The sequence below is a fragment of the Cygnus olor genome, chromosome 12 (assembly GCF_009769625.2).
Source record: "Cygnus olor isolate bCygOlo1 chromosome 12, bCygOlo1.pri.v2, whole genome shotgun sequence".
NCBI classification, from domain to species: Eukaryota; Metazoa; Chordata; class Aves; order Anseriformes; family Anatidae; genus Cygnus; species Cygnus olor.
Window position 1 is genome coordinate 1,491,440 of NC_049180.1, and position 21,600 is coordinate 1,513,039.

The window sequence follows — 21,600 nt, forward strand, 5'->3', positions numbered from 1 at the left end:
TAAAAAATGGTGCATTGAGACGTGTTATTAGAGCGCTGACCTGCCGGGCTCCGCCTCTGCTCCGGTGCAGGTACGGGGCCGCGCGCCCGGCTTCTCCCTGCGGGGTCTGTGCCGGGGGAGCCTCGGCCGAGGGCAGGAGGAGCGGCGAGGGCACGGGAGGTGGCTGGGGAAGGGCAAATCCCGCAGCACTGGGAATGAGGAGCCAGCAGTGGGTTGCAGAGGTAGAGCCGGGCAGGTTTGGGGGCCCAGGAGGCGATGAGTCCAGAATGGCATTGCGTGTTGTGCTCAAGTGGAAAAACGTCTGGTTCCTGCCCTGCCTCGGAGCAGCGCGGGCTTCCTGCGTGTGACACAGCTCCACGGTGCCAGGCACATCCCTGACATCTGCACAAAGAGGGAAACGTTGCTCTTGGTTTGCCCCTTCTAGAAAAGTCTTCTGTCCTGCCTTCTGCCCAGCTTCTCTGAGGAGCGCTGGGCTCTCTTCTGCCTGCTCTTAATAAATGGCTGCTGCGGCTCCCGGCCTCCCTTCCGCCGGGTGGCTGCAGATGGGACTCGCGTTCGGGGGCTGTAGCCACGCACATCCGCCTGCAGATTTGAGCTTTTAGTCTGGGAATCTAAATATAGTCCCGTGTGATCAAGTGCTCAGGACGAAATCGAGTAATCCATACTTGGGGCAGCTCCAGGGCTTAAAATTCTTAATAGCCTCGTTCGTGGGCTCTGCAGCATGCGCTGCACTGGGCGTGTTTCGGGAGTCAAGGTCTTTGCTTCTGACGGTTTCCTCTGGACAATGAGCAGCACGTAATAGCAGCGTTTTATTACATTCGTTTCACTCTTACTTTCCAAAGAATTCTTCTGATGCATTCAAGCTACCGGCCCTTTGGATGCTAATGGACTTCTGCTGGGATTTTGTTTTTGTTATTACGTAGCACCAGGGCTCCCATTTGCCGGGGCTTGGTATGAGGAACGCTCAGCCCTGAGACAATGCGCCCATTCAGGGGCCTGATACAAAGGGGGTGGACCGGTTATAATGGAAATTAGCATGCAAAGCCCCGGCCTAATCAATGCGTTTTGCTGGGTGTCTGCACGGCCCGCAAAGTGCTGAGCTGTTACAGCCCGTCCTGCACATCGCCGTGCTAAATCGAACGCGCTGCTCAAGTCATGTTTAGAAAGCAGGAAAAAATCCCCACTTGTTGTCTGAGCTGGAGTGGGGTGCCAGCAAAACTGGTGTACGGAGACCCACACCATGTGATGTCCACAGCTCTTTCTGCCCGTCCTTTTTGAAGGGGCAGCCACCAGAAATGAGGGCCCTGGTCCCCTCCTTCTGTGTGCACCCCTGAGCAGAGCAGGAGCACTGGGAGGCTGAGCCCGACGAGCCCGGTGCCGCGGTGTCACCGTGCCCTGCGAGGCATCACTCGCCGTCCTGAGGGCCGCAGATAAGCGCCGCCCTGCACCAGGCTGTCTGCGACCCTTTGGATTTTCTTGCAGCCCACGCGTGCTGCCCCTTGCTGCTGACTGTCACCACCGTCTTAGCGAGCCCCTGGCAGATGTTGTGTCTGCTGGGGAGGACCGCGCTGCCTCGTCCTCGCCCGGGCTTCAGAACGGCTCCTAAATGCGCTTCTGGCGACGCAGCTGGATAGTGGAAAACGTACGGAAATGAGCGGTTCTTTGGGCTGAGCTGCGCAAATCCAGCGGGCTGAGGCATGAGCTGACCTGCCCTGCACCCCGCCGAGTGCGCAGGGGCGGCCTGGGGGAGGATGCGCAGCGGGTGGTGGCGATGGGGGGACAGGGCATGGTCCCATGTCAGTGCAACGAGGAGCAAGATCCTGGTCCTCCAGCATCCCATGTGTGCACTGCGCATCGTTCGGGTGCTCCCGCTGCCCGAAGCTTCCCCAGGGACCTGCCTGAGGTTCCTGTATCGTGGCCGTGACAAACCAGCGCTGCTCAGCAGGCAGGGAATGTTTCAGAGGGCGCTTTGGCTGCTCTTTTGCATCTCCGTGGCAGGATGGTGTTGTATGGTAGAGGAATTTGCACAAGTTTGAGCCAGAGGAGCAGTAAGTCGAGGCTGTGCACGAGGTAAGCGTGACGTCCCAGAATTTACAGCAGCCTTTTGCAAAGTGTCTTTGTCGGGAGCATGGAACAAAGCTCTGATGCGCTGGGAAGTATCCCGTGAAAGCAGTGCTTGGTTCTGCATTTGTTCTTCGATAGCACCTTTTGAGCTAACGCCGGAGTAAATGAATCCATCCCAAAGCGGGGAGCAGAGGCTCGGGTACGTCCTCGCAGGATCAGGGACAAATCACTGATGGGGCAGCGTGTCCTGCACGGCTCTGGCCAGGCCCAGGGACCTTGTTCGTCAGTGGCGTGGTCTGAGGAGGGGAGGAGGACACCAGGCCAGGTCCTTCGCTCTCCTTAACCTAGCAGAGGGCCGGGGCGCCCACATTTGCCCTCACTCAGATGACCAAATACCACGCAGATAACCCATCTTGCGGCACGCTTTGCTTCAGGCACGGCGTGGGTGGCAGCCGGGTCCTGCTCCTGGGTGGGAGCTGGCTCTGGGCGCAGCTCGGGCACGTTCGCGCAGTGCCGTGTGCCGGCTGATGGCCCTGCTGGCCGGGGCGGGCTCGCAGCTGTGCTGCGGATAATCTGCAGCCTGGATAATCTGGGAGCGGGCAGCCGGCCGTATTAGTGAGCCTCCGGGCCTGGGGGAGGCTGGGGGGCGACCCCGCGGTGCCAGCGCCGCAGGAGGAGAGGGGACCGGCAGGCTCCATCGCTCGCAGCGCAGTGCCGAGGCCTGGCAGCGAGCGGCACCTCCCGGCACCCTCCGATTCGCGTGGCAAAAGCCGTTTTTAATCTGTCTCAATCTCAGTCACGAGTCTGTAAGGCAAAAGGGTTTATAGAGGCCGAAATGAATTGGGCCCATGCCCTTCGGCGCTGGGGGGGGGCGCCGCGGTGCAGCGATTCGGCGTGCGGTAGCTGCCCGTGGGGTGTTTGCAGGCGCCACGGCGCGGGCAGCGTGGCGCGGGGCGGGTTTGTGAGTGAGCGGGTGGCAGCTCGGCCGCTTGTGGCTGGTGCCTGGCCTCGAGGAGCGCTGCCACTGGGGCTGTTTTCTGTGGGGCTCTGTTTGACCTCTGCCAAGCGGCAAACGGGCCGGGCAGCGCGGGGCTGAGACCTTGCCGTGCCCTCGGCTCGCACCGCGCTGCCGCTCTCGGATGGACCTGCACCCGTTGGCCACGCCGCCGAGATGACACACGAGCCACGCCGCGGCCTGCGTTGCTGTCCGTGCGATAATGCCAGCTACCAGAATATCTCGGTGACGCCCACACGATAAGCCTGAGAGCGCAGCCGGGCTTCAGAGCATGTCCTCACCCGGTGGGGCCGTGCCCCGAGCTGCCCTGCTGATGGCAGTGCCGGCACGTGGCCACCCTCTGGCATCTCCTCGTCCCATCAGGGAGCTACGAACCAAGCCAAGCCATGGTCACCACCAGCAGCAGCGATTTTGGTGACCAAGCACCTACCAACCCAGCGTTACTTCGGGATGTGGCTCCCTGCTCGGCCCTGGGGGCAGGAGCCAGGTTCTGCGGCACCGGCCGTGTCCCCGCGCTGCTGCTCGCTGGGTGCACGGCCCGGCTGGGCTGCTGCAGGACCTGGCTGGGAGCAGAACGGGGGAAAATACTGCAAAAACGTTTTAAACGTGGATAAGTTCCTTGGTCTGCGTGGTAGTGGGTGGTTGCATTGGAACGGCCGATGGAAAGGGGACGGAGCCACTGCTGGAGCGGCGGTTCGCGAAAAACAGAATAAACCTGTGTCAGCGGAAAGCAGAAGATTGTTAAGAAGAAAACTGAAAGCACCTGAAAATGTGCAGCATTGCCATAGGTGCCGAGGATCAGCTCTGGCGGACCACGGCTGGAGCCCTGCGGCTCAGGGGAGGCGAAGGGAGAGGGCGCGCGCCCTGCCCTCCCCTCTGACCCCGCTGGGTGCCAGGGCGCTGCCCGCGGCCTCTGCTCGGGTGGAACGGCTCACGCACTGCTGGCAGCAACCTTAACTCGGTGTTAAGATGTTTTACAAGTTTTTAAGGCTTCTTAATGGAAGTAGATGTAGCGGGTAGCTCTCAGCGGTGAGTAATAGGGAGCGTGACAGCCTTCCACGTCTCCTCGCCTCTTACTGTGCTGGAGAATTTAGCAGAGAAAAAAATGGAGAACCTATGAAACTCAGAGCCAGAAAATTTCAGTGACGAAGAGTTTTAGGGTTGCTCAAAGGAATAAATAATGCCCATTTTCATAAAACAGCGCCAGGCGGTGGTCTCCATAAAGGGGCTATGTTGGGCCTGCCACTAAACACTTGGGGAGAAGAAACTCAGAGCATGCTGTGGGGCAGTTGCCCTTAAAGATTTCCTTGCTGTCCTTCACTTGCACGTCACGGCAGTGCTTTTCTTGCTGTTGTGTAACGCCGCTGCGTAGCCGGTTCGGATTGGAAGCAAATGGAGCTGGGCTGCGTGCACCTGCCCCAGCACCCGCGGGCAGAGCTGTGCGCGGGGCAGAGAGGAGGGATCTGACAGTGGGAGCGCTTTCCCTTGAATTCTGGAGAAGCGGCTTCATGTGCAGCCTTGGTTGTGACTCACGCCCTTGGGCTGATGGCAGCAGCAGCGTGTTTAACTCGCCCTAAAACGAGGACAAAGCTCAGCTTAAAACCCCAATCACGTGCTGAATGAAGATGCAAAAGAGTAAGAATGGGAGAGGGAAAATACGGCAGGGCGAAGCACCCCGGCAGAGAGCAGCCGTGCCGAGAACAGGCACGGCATGGAGCTGGGGCAGCATCTGCATCCTGCTCCTGGGGCTGGAGCCTGCCCCGTGCCACGTAGAGCCCGTCCTGGATGTACCTGTCCTGGATGTACCCGTCCCGGCTGTACTCATCCCGGCTGTACCTGTCCTGGCTCTGCCTCTCCCATCTGTACCTGTCCTGGTTGTACCCGTCCTGGCCGTATCCGTCCCAGCTGTACCCGTGCCGGCGGCAGGGCAGGGCGGGCTCGACGTCTCCTCTGCTCCTGGGCTCGATTTCAGGTGGGTTCGTGCCGCAGACACCGGTGGTGCCGCTGCGGGCTGCAGGGATGCGCCCCGGCACGGCTCAGGGCGCGTGTCCGTGCTGCGCGTGCTCCCTGCGTGTGTGGTCGGGGACAAAATGTCATGGCTCGTCACAGCTCGAAAGGGGGGGGCTTTATAAATTAGGAGAAAATTGTCTTCTGCATGATGTAGGGCTCTTGGCACTGAGCTCTGTGAAGAGTGGAAGCGTTGTTTTGGGTGATCTTTGATTCCATGTTGACTAAGACTATGGGAAACTGTAGTGGTGATTTCAAAAGAAAGGAAAAAGAAAAAGAAAAGCAAGCTGGATTAAACCTGCTGCTTAAAGCTGTTCTTCAAACCACAGGGGCTGCTCCAGGGTCCGAAGGGGTGGAGTGGTGCAGAGCAGCCGTGGGGAATCTTTTGTTCTGGGGAGGCCGAGGGGAGAGGGAGCAAGGAGAAAACAGAACACAGCCTGGAGAGCTAATGCCAGAGGAACAGGTGACTTCACTTAAATCCTTGGGCTTAGCGAAAATGCGGTGTGATCAGCGCGGGTCATGGGGGAGCAGCCTGCAAACAGCCCTGCACAGCCCCGCGTCCTGGCAGGGCCTCTCCGTGGCTTTCTCTTAATGCCCTGAGGTCTGCTGTCCTCCAGGCGGCCCCCGCTGCTCTCCTTGACGAAGCCATGTCCCCCCAGCCCGGGGAGGCCGTAGGGGCCAGTGGGATTTCTAAAAATCGGGGTAATGCCCTGAATTCCCCAAGCAAAACCTCCAGCTCCGTAAGCGCGGATTCGCTACGTGTTAGTTGTGTGTGTCGGTGCGGGGAAGGGGCTGCTAACCCAGACCTGCAGCACGGATTAAGTGATTTTGTGCCCTGGTGTCGCTAAATCTCTGCTGCTGCTTGTCCGGCGTGTGGGGGCGGATTACCGGCACGGCTGCTGGGCTGAGGGATGGCTTTAATCCGGAGCAAAATAGCAGCCTGAACGCCCAGCGCACACCTGGGCTTCACCCACCACCAAGGGCACCTCGTGCGTGTTCCCAGTAGTTCCCAGTAAGCCCGCTCCTGGGGCCCCCCGTGGCCATCTGGGAGCCCGGGGTTTCGCTCAGGGGTTTAGGTGTGGAGCAGGAGAAAGCAAAGCCTTGTGAAGGTGGTGGTTGGTGGGGAGAGGAGGCAAAGCAAGGGCAACGGGAGGGAAGCCCTTGGCTCGTGAGCTATCTCAGTGGCCAGTTTTACCTTGCAGATGTCTGGAGAAGGCGTGGGCTCAGGCAAGCAAACGAATCTTTGGGATAGAAAGGGAACAAAACGCAGCTCAGGAGTGGGCCTTCTGTTCTGAACGTACGAGGTGCCGGTGAATGGGCAGGTGCGAGGCGCTCCGGCTGTGCTGGCCTCCCACCCCTGGGGGTTAACTTGCGGGTTAATCATTACTGGGATGTACTTTCAGGCAGGTTGTTTGTTCTCCCTCCTCACCGTGTGCAAGAGCAGGTAATGAAATTAATTCGTGCACTGAGCGAGCCCGTACAGCTGGCTTCGGCCGGGTCGCCGCGATGCTGAGCTGGTGCTGGGGCTCATGCAGCCGGGAGGAAGGCTCCTGCAGAGCCTCCCCGTGCAGGGCACTCAGCTCGGCTCATGCCCATCAGCTGGGCACGTGCCCGGCCAGGCAAAGCCCTGGAATTCCAGCAACGCTCCTGCAGATTGTGCAGCTTGTGTTACCGCCAAGGACCCCGCTGGTGAATTAAGATGTCACGTCGCACCCTTCCCTTTAGGGAGTGACCCCTGTCCTCCAGCTCCGGGGCTGGGGTCCGTCCAGGAGCACCCGGGTGGCCGTGGGGCCGTGCTCCCGGCCGGGTGCTCCCGGGCGGGCCGCATGTGGTTGGGGTTGGGAAGTGCAGCTCCTGGTGTTTTCCACCCCTTCGCGTTGTGCTTGCCGGGAGGCACGAGGGGTTTGCAGGCATGGGCCTGGCTGAAGGCACGGTTCTGTGCTCACAGCCTACGCCAGCTCCGTGGCCGCTCGGCACCGCTGGGACCAAGCTTGGCTTGGCGGCGGCACCAGCCACGTCCCTGCTGGCCCGGAGGCTTGGTCCTGGGGTGATGGAGGCAGCAGTGGGTTTTGCCTGTGTCTGGAGCCTTCTGCACATGGGCGCTGCGGTGCTTGGAGGTGGTAAGGGAGGACCTGAGGACGTCTCCGTGCCTGCTGTGGTCCCGGTGCCTGCCCAGTGCAGACCCGGGGCTGAGCATACACATACCACAGTGCTGCTCAGGCTGTTTCGACCTCTGTGTTAATGGTTCACCGGTGTTTTCAACCCTGCTTGATTTTTCAACGGGTGTTGAAAAGCATTATGAATATATATATATATATGCACACATTGTATATGCTGTTACAAAATGGTAGCTCTATAACACATTGTCCTACTCGGTGCGTGGGGGAGAGGCTGTGTGTGCGGGCAGCTTATTAAGGCGAAAGTCAGCAGAGCTCGGAGTTGTGAGGAGCGGGGCCGTGTCCCTACAGAAGCGATCTGTAAAAGCAGGCCCCGCTGTACGGCTCCCATCGCTCCCGCTCTGATGACATGTTCGACAATGGCTTTGTAGAGAAAATTGAATTTCCCCTTTACAAGAACATACTCGTTTTGGTAAGTGCGTTCCCGTGCCTTTACATAGAGCAGATCACCTTCAAAAGCGCTGCGATGTGAGAGATGGAGGCGGAGGGAGGAAAGAGCACGGCCGCAGATCTGTGAAGAATTAATCCCGGTTCCACTCTTGGCACACCAGCAGCAGAACCGCGCCGTGCCCGAACCTTTCCCTGCCTCCACCAGGCAGCGGGCGTCCCCTTCGTCCCGGCACGTCTCCGGGGGACCCCGGCGGTGGCGTCGGGCAGGGCCCCAACAGAATCCACCACGAGCCCCTTTCCTGCAGCACACCGTGTCGCGCACCACCGCCGCGGTCTGTCGGCGGCAGCCGTGCCGGGATGATGTGGGAAATCCTCCGTGCCCGTCCTCGGAGAGCGCAGGCAGCCGGCTCGGGGAGCGGCAGTGCGTGCGGTTCTGTGGACCCCATATGTGTGCTACAGATGTCCCGCAGCAGCCCGGGGCTCTGAACCCAGCACCAGCCTCCCCCGCTGCTGGTCACTGTGCTCAGCGCTGCGTGGTGTGTCTGCAGCAGGGCTCTCCCCGGGCCAGCCCAACCTTCACATGCCCCGGGCTCTTCTCCCCCAGATTGGTTTCATGCTTACAGACTTCAATGTGAGCTATGAACCAATCTTTCCCGTCTCTCGAGGGGAAGCATCACATGAGTTGGGTGTTCCTGCCGCAGTACAATGGGTCTGCAGCTTTGATGCATTGTCCTAAACTAGTTCTTGGCGGCGGAGGGTTTGGCTGCCGTACCTTGTGGTGGGCAGAGCCGCCTGCGAGTGCTGGAGGTGGGAGGTCTCCGTACGGCCCCGGGACCGGTGCAGGAGAGGGAAAAACGCCTTCAAGCAGGAGCCCGGTTTAGGTGCCTCGGATGTCCTCTGCCTGGTTTTGCAACCAAGAGGAGTTGGGCAAGGAGGAGGAGGAAGAGAGGTGTTCTGCTGAGACTGCTGTGCTCGTTCGCGCTCGCGGCTGGGAGATGTTACTTACGCTGTAGCGACGTGGTGGCCTGAAATGAGTTTGTACATGGACAAGCATTTGTTTGGGTCCCTGCGGCTTGGGCACCGGGTCACGGCTGCCTGCGAGGCTCGAGGGCGGTCCCAGAGCTGGCCCTGCTGCGAGGGCTGCGGCACCTTCTGCAGCGTGTCTTTGCTTTCCTTATTTCCCACGTAATTAACGCGGTCGGTTGTTGTCTCCTCTCAGGTTTAGGGACACGTGTGAGTTGGTTGGGGTTCTGTGTAGTAAAAGCTGGCCTTTGTGTTGGACTTTCATACGCTGAGGCATGTAACGAGGTTGGACAGCACCGGAGCAAGACTGCTTTGGGGTTTTACTGCGGTGCGTGTCTGTGCTCCCTGCGTGCGTGTCCATGCACGTGTGCGTGTGTATATACAGAGAGAAGTGCTAGCAGCGTGTCAGAGTAACTTATTTAAATAAAATGACCCAAACCTCGCACAGCTGGCTCCAGGCAAGCTGCAGAACCCTCCCGAGCCTCCCGTCTGCAGACGAGCCGCAGCTGGGCTCGCCCCAGCACTGCTGTGGAGGACGTCGAAGCGCACGGACGAGGCGGTTGTGTCCTCCTCCGAGGGGATTTGGAAGGGTCCGTGGGCACATCGTCAGGCAGGGCGGGAGGTCCTGGCCCTGTGCGTGAGCTGCTGGACCCGGCAGCTGGCTCTTGCACAAAAACCTGCGTGTGCACGGGCGGTAAGTGTGTGTTCCTGTCCCGCAGCTCGGGGACGGGGCGGCGAGGCTGGAGAGCCACGCGTGGGGCCCGCTGGAGGCCGTGGGAACTCACGGCCCCCCCGGGTGTCAGAGCAAAATAACATCTTGCCGTTGCGAAACGCATCTCTGGCCTCAGCCCGGCCAGTTACAGGCAAGCCTTTATCCCAGGGAGCACCCAGATCTGTGGTGTTCGTTACGTTTTATCCAAATAAATCAGCCAACGGAGAATCCACGTGTGTCCCTGCCGGCGGGACCTCCGGGAGAGGTGGGAGCAGCGGGGACGTGGAGGCTCGCCTCGCGCTGAGCCCGGCTGCAGGCGCGGTGCTCCTCGCTCCTCTCGCTCCTCAGGGTGAGCTGCCTGGCTGGGGCTGCATTTTTTTCCTCCTAGGCACGCAAAAAACACTTCCTGTGCAGCCTGCTTAAAGTTAGCTCTGCTGATCGCTGTCGTTGCACCGTGCTGTTTTGCGCAAGTCCTTTGGACTTTCGGTGGGGGAGATGGGTTTGGGCTGCAGCTTGCCCTGGGTCGAAGCCCGACGTGTTCTGAGCGTAGCGGAGCAGGGATGGGCACAGCGCAGCGACCTTCCCCTCTGGCAGGATTTACCGGTCCTGAGCCTCCCTGCGATCACACCAGGACGGTGGCTGGCTCTTGAGCAGCTCCTGCACCGTGTGGCACGGGGTGATGGGGCCAAATCTGCTCCCACCATCCTGCAACGCGCCTCCTCCGAAGGTTTCCCATCGCTGCCGATCCTGCTCCGAGACCGCAGCTCGGAGAACCGACTGAAACTACAGTTTTGTAACCTTGGCCAGAAACCAGATAATCGGCGGCATCCAGCAATGTAGCAATAGCAAGAGGCAGCTGCACGGAGATAATTGAGGGAAGGGTTTGTGGGAAAAGCTGCTCCCGGAGAAACCGCACGGACAGAGCAGTCGCTTGTGGTTTCGGGCCAGGGCTCGCTTTTATTTCAGCGCCGTGTATCCTGAGAACGGGCCCGTCTGGAATATTCTGAATCACAGGGAAGCAGGGCAGAAATTTCCAAACGTAATCTCGTTAAGTAGCAGCACTCAATGTAACAGAGAAACTCAGAGCCGTCACCTTGATTTTAGCCCAGTGCCCAGTGTTGGGGCTCGTGCAGAGGACATGTGGGGCTGTGCCTTGAGCTGAAGCAGCTAGCGGGGATCGCTTCGGGTAGCAAGTTGTGGCCAGAAAACCACCAAGGAGTTCAGCTCCCGCGGTGCCCGGCCAGGCTCTGAGCATCCTCTTGGCTGTGGTCCCTGGGGACATGAGTGCACGTCCACAAACCCGCACCGCTCGGCACACTGAGCTTCGCGGCTGCTTTGCTTTATTCAGGGGCTTAAGAAACACCAGGAAGATGCATTTATCCCGCGAGTGATCAAAGTGCTGATAGCTGCTTTAGTTCTTCTTGCTGCAAGAAGTTCTTGCAGGGACCGCCAGATGCGAGCAGGTGCAGGCGCATCGGGAGGGGTGACCCCACCGCCGCGGTGGGGCTGGCGCAATGCATGTCTGAGAAAGGCAGAAGGAAGGAGGTTATTTATGGTGGGGACCGGGCACTAGGAGTGAGAGAAGGGACTAAGAGGGGAGAAAAGATGTTTCCTGTGTAAGGACCCGCAATAAGGAGCAGCATCCCCGTCCAAAGGCCAGTGCAAAAAATCACCGGGTGTCCCAGGGACAAGAAGGAGGGAGCTGGGTTGAAGCTGAGGGCGCAGGGGCTTTGGGACCGGGGTAACCCCCATGTGACTGCCGGTGAACTTGCTTCCAGCCAGCTGCCGTCAGGCCGGGGGCGATGCCGAGGTCTCGGTGCTTTCCTCGTTTTGGCAGTGGCTATAGGAGCAGCACACCGCGCTGCGGTACCTTATTAATAGCTAATCCTTGCGATCGCCCGTTGTGAGGCTGCTAAATGAAACGCACCTGTGTTTGCACTGCCTGGCTCGCAGGCCTCCCGCTGCTCCCGTGCTCGCTGTCGATGGCAGACGAGCGCGGACTTTACTCTTCCTGCATCGAAGCGGAGCACAAAGCGCGATTGTTCCTCCTCCCGGAAGGCGCGCGTCCCGCCGCCGCGCGAAGCAGCTGGAGGCGCTCGGCCCGAGGCGCGAACCCTGGGGCCGAGGGGCAGGGGAAGGACCGGCACAGGGCAGTCGGGCAATGCTGGGAGCGCATCCACGGAGCAGCGTGAGCAGTGCTCAGCCCGAGGGATGATGATGGTGGCTTTTGGGCACTCAGCCGGCCGGCGGCCGGGCCGGGGCTTCCGTTAGCGCCCAAATCAGAAGGGCGATGGAGAAGCACCGTGAAAGTCCGCAACTTCAGGTCCTGTCCCCACGCTTCCCAGCAGGTGGAGGTGTCAAAATCTGGACGTGATCTATTTGAATTGTTATTTTGAGGCGATTTTTAAAGATTTGAGGACACGTGTTTTTTTCTGGGACGGAGTCCTCAAAAGGAGCCTGAGTTTTAGAAATTTCGTGTTTCGACAGGGCTTGTTCCTATTCCAGCCTTTACAGACCAAACAAATGTGTTGGGTTTGCGCAAATAACGTCTGCGCCTCTAATTCCCATCCTTGTGTTGGAGTTTTTCTGTAGTGGGTAAGAGCCTCCAGCCAGCTTTTTTCTTATTGTCTGGCACTTGAAGAAGTCGGCACAATCTTTCTTACTCCAAGCTGGCAGGGTATGGGCGAGCTCCGACGCACGGATCCTGGGCGGGAGCTACTTCGTCGTGGCTTCGGCTGGAAGCGGCCAGAGCCCGGCTGTGCCGCGCGGGGCCGGGCCAGGAGCGGGACTGGCAGGGGGCACAGGGCAGGAATCCGTCCCGCGACCTCGTGCACGGCTCACGGCACCAGGAGCTTCGGCACGGTTTGCATTTTCTCTTGCGTGTCGCCGATACGGGCGTTGCTCGTCACAGTGTCTTTGGCCATGAAGACCTTGACCCGCGTGGGTCTGCCCGCTCTGCTCGCCGGGGTTCTCCCCTCCTGCGGAGCTCGGGGGCGTGTGGGCTGCTCCCATCGCCTCTTCCCAGCGGCCCCCCGCCGCTTCCAGCAGCCGGGGCGCGGCCGAGCGCTGCTCCCCGTTGTGCAACGCGGAGGGGCGGACGGCTCCCCCACCCCTCCTTCCTTTCCCTTTTGGGACCAGCGCTTCTGAGGTCCTCCACAGACGCGTTTGGTCTCAGTGTGTGGCTTTGGGCTTGGCGTGCCCCGGGCGAACCAAACAACATTTCCAAGGCTTCCTTGCCCCGAGAAGGGGAGAGGAGCGTGCGTCTGTGCGTGCGTGCCGTGAGACACTTCGGGGCTCAGACTTCGGGGCTGTACCTGGGGCTGCTGGCCGGGGCAGGGCGCGCTGGGTGAGCACGGGCTGCCCCTCTCCTCCCGGCGATCCCAGGGGAGGCGCGGGGGACCCGGTATCGAAAGCGACTCGCAGGGCACGCAGGAAGGGCTGCGAGCAGGTCGGAGGGGCTGGCGTCACCGCGTGCAGCGCGCGGGGCTCGCACCCCGCCGAAGGTGGAGCGCGGCAGCGCCCTGGCCGCCGGCCAGAGGCAGAGAGCTCCTTTGTTTTCCCGGAGGAGTGCGAGGGATTATATTCCGTTGAGCTCACTTGGTCTCCCACTTCTTATTGTGCGGCAGACATGTAATCATCTCGTTCAAGGAGCTTAGTTAATTGTTTACAAAATAGAAGCGGTGGCGATGGGCTGCGGGGAGGCAGGCGAGCGAGGCTGGCGGCGTGCGGGAGGCAGGGGGGTGCTGGGGCTGGCCCAGCTCCGCCTGGGGGGGTCCGGGGCCGGGCAGCCCCCGGCCGGCAGCGCAGCGCTCACCTCCCCGCACCTCCTGCAAGCAGGGAGGCTGCGTTGGTAATTGTTGTGCAAATGCAACGCTCCCTGCAAGCTGTGAACCAGGCCAGTGCTCTGTTTACACGGAGAGGCAGCCAGCTTTCCAAGCGTAATGAGTCAGCTCGCCGAACAGAAGGGGCGCAGAATTAATCTGGCATCCGTCTGGCCTTTTCTCAGCTGAGCAGGTTTGCCGGAGCTCCACGTGAAGAGGTGGCTGCCCTGGCTGCAGGCGGCCGCGCCGACAGCGAGAGCGGGCAGAGGGTTCGAGAAGGCGCCGGCAGCGTGCGGGCCACGAGGCGAGGCGCTGGGAACGGGGACCGCAGCGTGGGGCTGGTTTTCGGCGTCGGCCGCTGGGAGCAGAGCGAGCTCGTGAAGGGCAGAAAGCGGAGCTGTTTCCTTTTAGGCTCCTTTACCGAGTGCACTTAGATCTCCAGCGCCAGGCGCAAGGCATGGGAATTTCCACTGCGCGGACTTTCGGTGGCTACTGGAGCAAATCCCTCGGGGTGGGCGACTGCGCCGGTGGCCTCGACCCCGCTGCTCGCACCGGCACGCGCTCGCTCTGCCTCTGCCTGCGCTGCAATGAGGGCCAGGGGTGGGACCGAGGGGACAGTCCCCAGCCTGGACAAGCCAGGTAACGACCGGGAGCAGCTGCTCTGCCAGGAAAGGGCTGGGAGAAGCCGTGGAGCGATGGCTTCGCTGGGGCTCGCCGCTGCCATGAGGGCTTGACGTGATGAGGAGCAGAAATGCGGGGAGGCAGATTTTGCCTCGCCTCCTGCTCGCGTGAGAGCCAAGGGCTGGGGCTGCTGAGGCTCAGCGCCGCCCGGAGCAGGGGGATGTGGAGAGGCCTCGGTGCACGGAGCCGCTGCAGGAGGAGGAGGGCGCCCAGCCCCGGGACTCCTCGCGCTGTCTGTGCCATGCTGTGGGGCTGGGAGGGGGCTGGGAATCGCTTCTGAAATCCCTTTAAAAAAAAAAAAAAAAAAACACCAAAAAAAACCAACCCACAAACCAACCCAAAGGGCTCTGAAGTCTGTGAAGCGTAAATGAGCCGCTTGAATGACGGCAGGATTTCCAGGGCGCTTCTAAAAGGCAGCACTGAGGAAAACACTCCTCGGGGGACCCCCAACGCCCGGCCCCCCTGCCTGCTGTCCCCGTGGGGCACCCGGTCCCCGTGGCTGGGGCTGCCCCGGCTCCTTGGGACCTGTGGGGTCCGGGCCGTGGTGCCCAGCCCGGGCGGGAGGCTCTGGCTCGGCGCGGCTCCTGCCTTCCCCCTGCCTTCCTTCTTTTTTCCTTCTCTCTCCCCGCCCCCAGGATTCCCAGTCTTGTGATGCAGCCCTGCGTGACTTTGTTCCTGGACAATTTCCTGCAATTGTAGCCGTGCAGAAAGCCAGCCGCCGTTCTCAGAAGTTAATGGGTGCAACGCGTAGCCTTGTCAGGTGGCGATTAGCTGGGGAAGAGTTTGCAAGCGGTCGCCATTGGCGCTGCTTCGGTGCAGGCGCAGCGAGACCTGTGCCGCAGGAGTTGCCGTGGGTCGCTGCGCTGAGCTCCGCTGCTGCACAGATGCTTTTTAGCCTCTGCTCTCAGGAGAGGAGATATTTTTGTTCACCTAAAAAGGCCTCGCTGGCCTTGGCTGCAGCCCGCCTTTCTGATCCCTGTTCCAGCTCATGCTCCGCTGTATTTCAGATGTCAGTTGTCTTTTCAGCCCTGTAACCAGGCAACACATGGCAGGAGCCGGGAGCGCTTTGTTATTCCCCGAACTGCCTTACCTAGGCCAAGGCGCCGCGGCCGCGCCGGTGCGAGGGTGAGGAGCCCGCGGCCAGCGCCTCGGGAGCGCTCTGCCTCGGGGCGTTTTTGAACCCGGTTACGAGAAGAAAGCACGGAATCGTGTTTGGGGAGCAGGTTTTGGAATCCGGAGAGGTGCGGGCGGTGCTGCGGGTGGCCGGGAGCGAGGCTGACACGGCCGGGGCCTGTCCCGTCCCACGGCCGTGCGCTCGGGGCGATGCTGCAGCAGAGGAGCAGGAGGAGGTTGCTCTGTCTGGGCGCAGTCCTTTCCAGGCTTCCCTTGCACGTGAAACGAGTTGGGTTTGCAGCGACAGGTCCCAGCCTGCTGCCGCCCGGCAGCGGTTTTACCCGCGTGTAGGTGCTCTGCCGTCCCGGGGCTGCCCTGGAAGAGCTCGGTGCGGGTTTATCCCCCGGGAAGCGTCTTGCCTTTCTCCCCAGTGGAACGATCCTTTTGTGATGTCTGACTTGTCTTTTCCTCTCTCTAAACAGACGGTTGATGATGAGGCGATGGCAGCATAAATGAAGATCAAGTAAGGAAGGCAGAACGATGCCCAAGGGTGGGTGTTCTAAAACACCACAGCCAGAAGATTTCTCTCTCAGCAACGACATGGTGGAGAAACAAACGGGGAAAAAGGTAGCGTGGCTTGTTTACTTGCCTTCCTTTGGGGATGCTGCCCCTTGTGCCTGATGGCTTCAAGCCGTGACAGTGTTTCAGATGGCGGCAGCTTGCCTCGGGCTGCTACCACCTGAACCCAGTCTGTTTGGGCACTCTGCTGGCAGATGAGGTCCACTTTATTTTCCTGGCGGCCGTAATACTTCCTGGGAAGTGCTACAGCCGCATAGCCCTGCCTCGGAGGAGCCATGGGGGTGTTGGGAAGACTCTTCCAGAAGGACTGGGTGTTTGTAAGGCTTCCTGCTAAGCCATGGAAGGACCAAACAATGCAGCGATCTTGTATGTGTGTGCCATGCGAGGGAGCAGATTCTCCTCTGGCTGGCTGCACAGCGTCTGGGTCGGACGGGGCTGGTCCTGCTGCACCCAGCGCTGGGTGCTGAGCGTGGCCTGGCCGGGAGCTGCTCTGCAGAATTACTGCTGGGGGGGTTTATGTGGGGTGTTCGGGTTCTGACCGGGCCTGAGAGGAGGCCGGAGTTTAAGGGTAAATAAACCCAGGCTTCTCCCCTTGTTTCCCACACCCCGATGCTCATTTTGTTCCAGACCTGCGCTGTGCCTCCCCTCGCAGCTTTTTCAGGCCCTTCCCAGTGTATGGGTAGCTCCCAGTAAACACTTCTGCAGAAAGCTGCGCTCGGATGTTACCTTAAAACACGAATTTAAACCCACCCCTTTTGTATTCTGCTATGGAAACAAACACCACCCGCCTCCCTTTCACCCCCTTGCTCCTGCTCCTCGGCACTCCCCGGGGAGCGTTTGGCAGCCCCGGTCGTGGCGCTGAGCTTTGTCACGGCAGGGGTGCTGTGTCTCGTGCTCTGCCACTTCCCCCGGGGTCCGACGGGTTGCGGTGGCAGTGCCGCTTCTCTCTGCGCGGGGCGCGAGGTCGTGTTATTGACAGGAGGAGGGAGATGACAAACAACCGGCGGGGAAATCCCAGGCAGAAATGCAGTTTTCGAGCACGCTCGTGGCATCGGCCCTGTTCCCCTTTCTGCTGCCGTGCGTGCGTGCAGATCTGTTCTGGGATCCACGCCGAGGGGTTCGCTGCTCCCACGCCGGGAGACACCAGCATTTACCTGGGCGAATGGGGCTGGAGCCCAGGGAACGCAGATCCGGGGTTTTGTGGTGCCACGTAAGGAGCTTGCTGTGGGCGCAGGTGCGTCGGGAGGGAACGGATCGGTCGTGGTGTGAGTCAGCGCCCATCCTCCTGCGCCCGCTCCCCGCAGCTTGAAGGCCGCGGGTTATTTACGGGCAGGGGGCTGGAGAGGTCCCTCCGGCTAAATGACTCGGACACAACCGATTTCATGCTTCCCGTCGAAAGGCGTCAGCACGGGTGGGGAACAGCCCTCCTGCTCCTCGGTTCTGGTCTCAGCAGAGGAGGAGCTCGCAGGGTTTGTCCTCCAGGCCCCGAGGTGCCGTGCCGGAGGACGCGGCGCAGCGACTCGCCCCGCAGCGAACCGCCCCGCGTCCCGCTGGCGCTGGGCCGCGGTGACTCAGGGCGAGAGCACGCGGCCCTCGGGCCTCCCGCGTCCAGCCGCCGCTGTACCTGCCTGTCCCGGAGGCCGCTGCTCTCCATTTATCTTGCGTTTGTCAACACTCGCAAAGGCCGAGCTGGCGACTTGGCACTGGGGGCGGGGGGGGCCTGGAGCGCGGTGCCGGGGCTCCACCGCTGCCTCCAGGCTCTCCTTCACCACCGCCTTAGCACGGGCATGGAATGGAGTTTGCACACTCGCCGTGCCTCTCTGCCACGGAGCAGGGGGTGAGGGCGAGCCCCTCCTGGCTGTCAGGGCCCGGGGGGGCCCCGGGGGCTGTGGCGTGGGGCTGGGCCTGTTGGTGGCCGCCGCAGCCCGGCGGGGCCTTATAAGGGCTGCTGCTGTGCTCAGCCCTGCCCGGCCCTCGGCCGCCGGCTCCGGCGCGGCCCGAAGGGCTGCTGAGAAGTATGCGCGCCTTATATGAGTAATTCCGCGTCTGCCGTGGCTCCGCAGAGCCCCAGCGAGGACGAGAGCCCTCGCTGAAACCATTTCCTGCCGTTCCCGGGTCCCACACGGCTCGCTGTGGGCTGCGGCAGGGGATTTCTGTTCGGGGGGGGGGAAATGCTTGACGTGCACGGTCTGAGGTGCGCGTCCGCTGCGGTGTCAGACTGCACACAGAGCAGGACGGTGCTGGGCCCGGGTTTGGGGCTCGCTCTTTTTCCTCCTCCCTTGTCCTGCTTCCAGCAGAGGGAAGGCAGTCCTGCCTGCCTGCTGGGGCTCCTCGCGCCACACAGAGCGCGGGGCACGCGGGTGCTTTGAGCCAGATGTGAGCGAGGCTGAGCAGCCCTCGGTCGCTGGAGGGTACTCTGCTCCCGCCAGCCTCCCCGAAGGAATTCAAACCCGGTCGTCTCCGTACTGTGAATGTTTTGTTGCAGCCTCGATCGTGACGTGTTCAGACTGTCTGAAACTTCACACGCTGTCCCCTGGTTTTGGAAAGGCCCCCAGGGACGCGGTGGCTCCACCACATCCCGCGTGCCCTCTTGGTGCCTCTTCTGCCCGTCCCCACTTGCACCGCAGGGCACGAACCCTCCTCTGCTCCCCGGCGGAGCTGGCTGGGAAACGACGGTGTGCTGCTGCGTGACCGCAAGGAAGCTCCCAGCATCACGTGCTTGCTGCACGGCTGCGTGTGCTGGGCATCTCCGGCAGCACGTGTGGTCCTCCTGGGCTTCCCGCGTCGCCGCTGCCGCTTGTCCTGGTCGCTGCTCGCTTTTTACGAGTGGTGCAACCTGAAACACTTTCGACTCATTTTGGAGAACAAAGGGCGCCGGGGATTTCCACGCAAGGCTTTGCATAAGCGGCTGGGATGTGAGTCAGGTTCTGCTGGTGGTGCCGCGAGAGCACGGCGCAGCGCCTGGCAGCAGAGGCAGCGGTCCTGCAGGTCTGTGGGCACCGACAGCACCGCTCTGCTGTATGGACAGAGGAAGAGGAGGCTGCAGGTACACGGCCCTGCCTGGAAAGCAGACTGTACTCACCCCACTTCTCTGCTGGACGTCCACATTGGCTTGCACAGGGTTGTGCGTGGCTCTCTTACAGAATTTTGCGTCTAAAAGAGCTACGTGGTTATTTCTGCCCTGAAAACCTGAGTTTGGATAGTCAGCTGGCCTAGAGTGAGTTGTGCATGAGGACAGAAAGGGGCATTTGTTCATATATGCCATAAATGACCCGAGCAGATTGCTGTCAGTGTCTCTCTTGCTGATCAGAGATGTCTGCGTGAAGAGGAGCCAGCACGGTGCTGCTGAGCACCTTGCCCTCAGCTCCAACGCATGGCACCCGATAGCAATTCATGGTGCACCCTTTTACTATAGCGAGCCTAACTCGAGGAGGCTTCACGTAGTAAATTCGTGTATTCATATAGTAAATCTTACTAATAACGTAACGTGGCGGTTGGGGATTTCTCCTGAAGTCATGGTCTGCTGTGTCCCCTTTGCAAGGTGTCTTTTCTTAGCACCGACAAAAGGGAACCTGTCTTTGTTGCGGAGCTCTCGGCCGTGCCCCCGTGCCCCCAGCTCCCTCCCCGGCCATCAGCAAGAGGCGCCTGACCGCCGAGCGCCCCGCGCCTGCGTTGCACGTGGGTGCTCCTACTCATTTCTCTGCAGCATCGATTCATTTGGATTTGTTCCTTCCGTGAAACCCGATTCTTGCACCTTTCGGATGAATCAGAGCTTAGCCGAGACACAAGATGACCTAAAAGTGAAAACGGCTTTTACTCAAGAAAAGAACTACGTTCTTCATTACAAGATCGGAAATAATTACAGAAGTAAAGCTTAAAATAAGAAAACGAAAGCAGACATTATCTTCAGGAACGTTCCTCTCCAAGCTGCCTTAATTTCTCTGCGGTGGCTTCACTGCAACATCTGCAGGCCGCCTCAACAGGCCACTGCTTTCTCGGGGAGCAAAATTTGGATCTTCCTTGCTCCGACTAGAATAAAAGGTTACCATCGCGCTGCTGAACAGATTAATCTTCAAAGCGGGGCTGGGACTTCGTTCCTGGTGGTTAATTCTGCTAGCCTGGCTGGCTCAGCAGCTCTGAGCGTTAGGGCGAATGCAGATGGAGCGCTGCCCGAGCTTGCCCGGCGTCGGGACTCACGCAGCCAGTTCCATTTTCACGCTGGGCTCTCCTCGTCTGGGAACGGGTTTTTTTGCCCGATTCCCTTCTTCTTTGTCTCTCCTCTAACAGGGCGTTTTTAACAGGGTTGCAATAACTTTGTAGAATAAGTTGCATTTTTACCTCTGCCGTGCTTTTTCTCACTCCTGAGCGTGCAGAGCTCCCACTCGGCAGTCATACAGCGAACGCCTGACCTGGCTTCTAGTCCCTGCAGCCCCCCCGCCTGCTGGCTCAGGCTTTCGCACCCCAGCAGCGAGCGAAGCCCAAAGGATTGAGGGAGTTTTAGCGCAGGTGGGCTTTAAACAAGTTGTCGCAAATAACAGTTGGCAGATTTCAGCTTGCTTCTGCTGGGCCTTGCAGCCCAGCGCGCTCCTTTTTGCGTTTCTGCTCCTATGGCTCCGTTTGGTCCTTGCAGCCCCCTTGCAGCCCCCTTGCAGCCCCCTTGCAGCCTCCCAGGGTGGGCTGGGAGGCCGCGAGCCTCACAAGCAGCGGAGGACGCGGCGAGTGCGCTCCAGCTGCGCTCTCTTTGAAGGTTACAAACAAAGAGCCGCGTTTTTTGTGCGGAGCACAACTGACCTCTTGCTGGAGTTCTCACCGTGGAGCTGATGTCTGGGAGAAGCGTTTGGAGTCAAGGAAATCCCGCCATGGGGTGCCAGGGGCTGGACTGCATCCTGGCCTCCTGCTGCAAAAGCATGCAAAAGGTTCGTTTGTACTTAAATACCGGGTGGGAAAGGCAGCCTGAAAGGTCCAGGCGAGGAACAGGAGCTACAGACAGCGAGCACAGCTGCCGATGTGGTAAGCGCCATCTGAGAAGCGTCAGATGTGACCGGTACCTTTGGAGTCCTCCAGAACTACCTGCCTCGCTGCGAGCTGCCACCACGTGGACCTGGCCGACCGGAGCCATCGGTGTTGGGCACGAGACTCCCAAACGGGCCTCCAGCAGTGGAAGAGGTGCTGGGAGTGCGGGGCTGCAGCAGTGCTCTGAGCCCGCGCCGCACGGCTGCTGCTGCTGCTGCTGCTGCTGCTGCGTGGGCAGCTCCGGTGCTGCACTCTTGTCCCAGCCCTGACTGGCAGGGGTAAAAGTGCCGGACTGGGGAAGTCTGGAAGTGCAGTGGCAGTTTCTGAGTTGCACGCTGGGGCCGTGCCCTTGCCGTTGTTCCTACCCAGAGAAAGCAGCTCAGCACCTCTGCTGCCTGAGTGCTGAGCCGGGGCAGGGCGCACGGATGTGCAGTGTAGCGTTGCTGTCAGAGCTTGTGTTGAACTGGGGAGGAAAAGGGCAAATTGGCCTGCTTGCATCAAGGTGGTCCTGGAAGGTGGTCGGTGGGAGGGCTGGTTGTGGGCTTCAGATAAATGATGAGGAATTTGGTGAGGGGCTGCCGAGAGGCCGACCTCTCCCCTGTTCTGTCTGGGTTCTGGCTGTGAATTGCTGCCGGTCCCTGGCCTCATTGCCCTGCCTGAGCTGCTCGGAACTGGTGAGAGCAGCAGTGCGTAACTTGCACCTTCGTGGTGCAACCTATTTTTGTCCACGTCAGAAAAAATAAGACAACAGCACTGGAACACGTGGTGTTTAGATGCAACCTGGGGCGGCTGCGTGAGGAAGAGGAGGAGGACGGGCGGCGGCGGTGCCTGCGGTGGAGCGTGCCCGGCTCCAGCCCCGGCAGCCGCTCCGCCGGCAGGGATCAGGCTGCTGAGCTCTCAGATAGGTCCCTTTAGCTTGCTTTACCAAAAAAGGGATTCCCAGCCCCATTTTTTCAGGCCTTAGTGTTGCACTGGAACGTGGATGAGAAGGTCGAGCGTTGCGAG

The 21,600-nt window shown here is 60.5% G+C and overlaps 1 protein-coding gene across 1 annotated transcript in view; it reads left to right on the forward strand.

Moving 5' to 3' along the window:
* The window catches only part of ANKRD11 (ankyrin repeat domain 11), a 117,126-nt gene that overhangs the window by 67,672 nt on the left and 27,854 nt on the right, over positions 1-21,600 (forward strand). The window contains 1 exon segment of the mRNA XM_040571406.1: positions 15,486-15,630. Within this exon segment, the coding sequence (XP_040427340.1) occupies positions 15,544-15,630 (87 nt within the window). The 5' untranslated portion in view covers positions 15,486-15,543.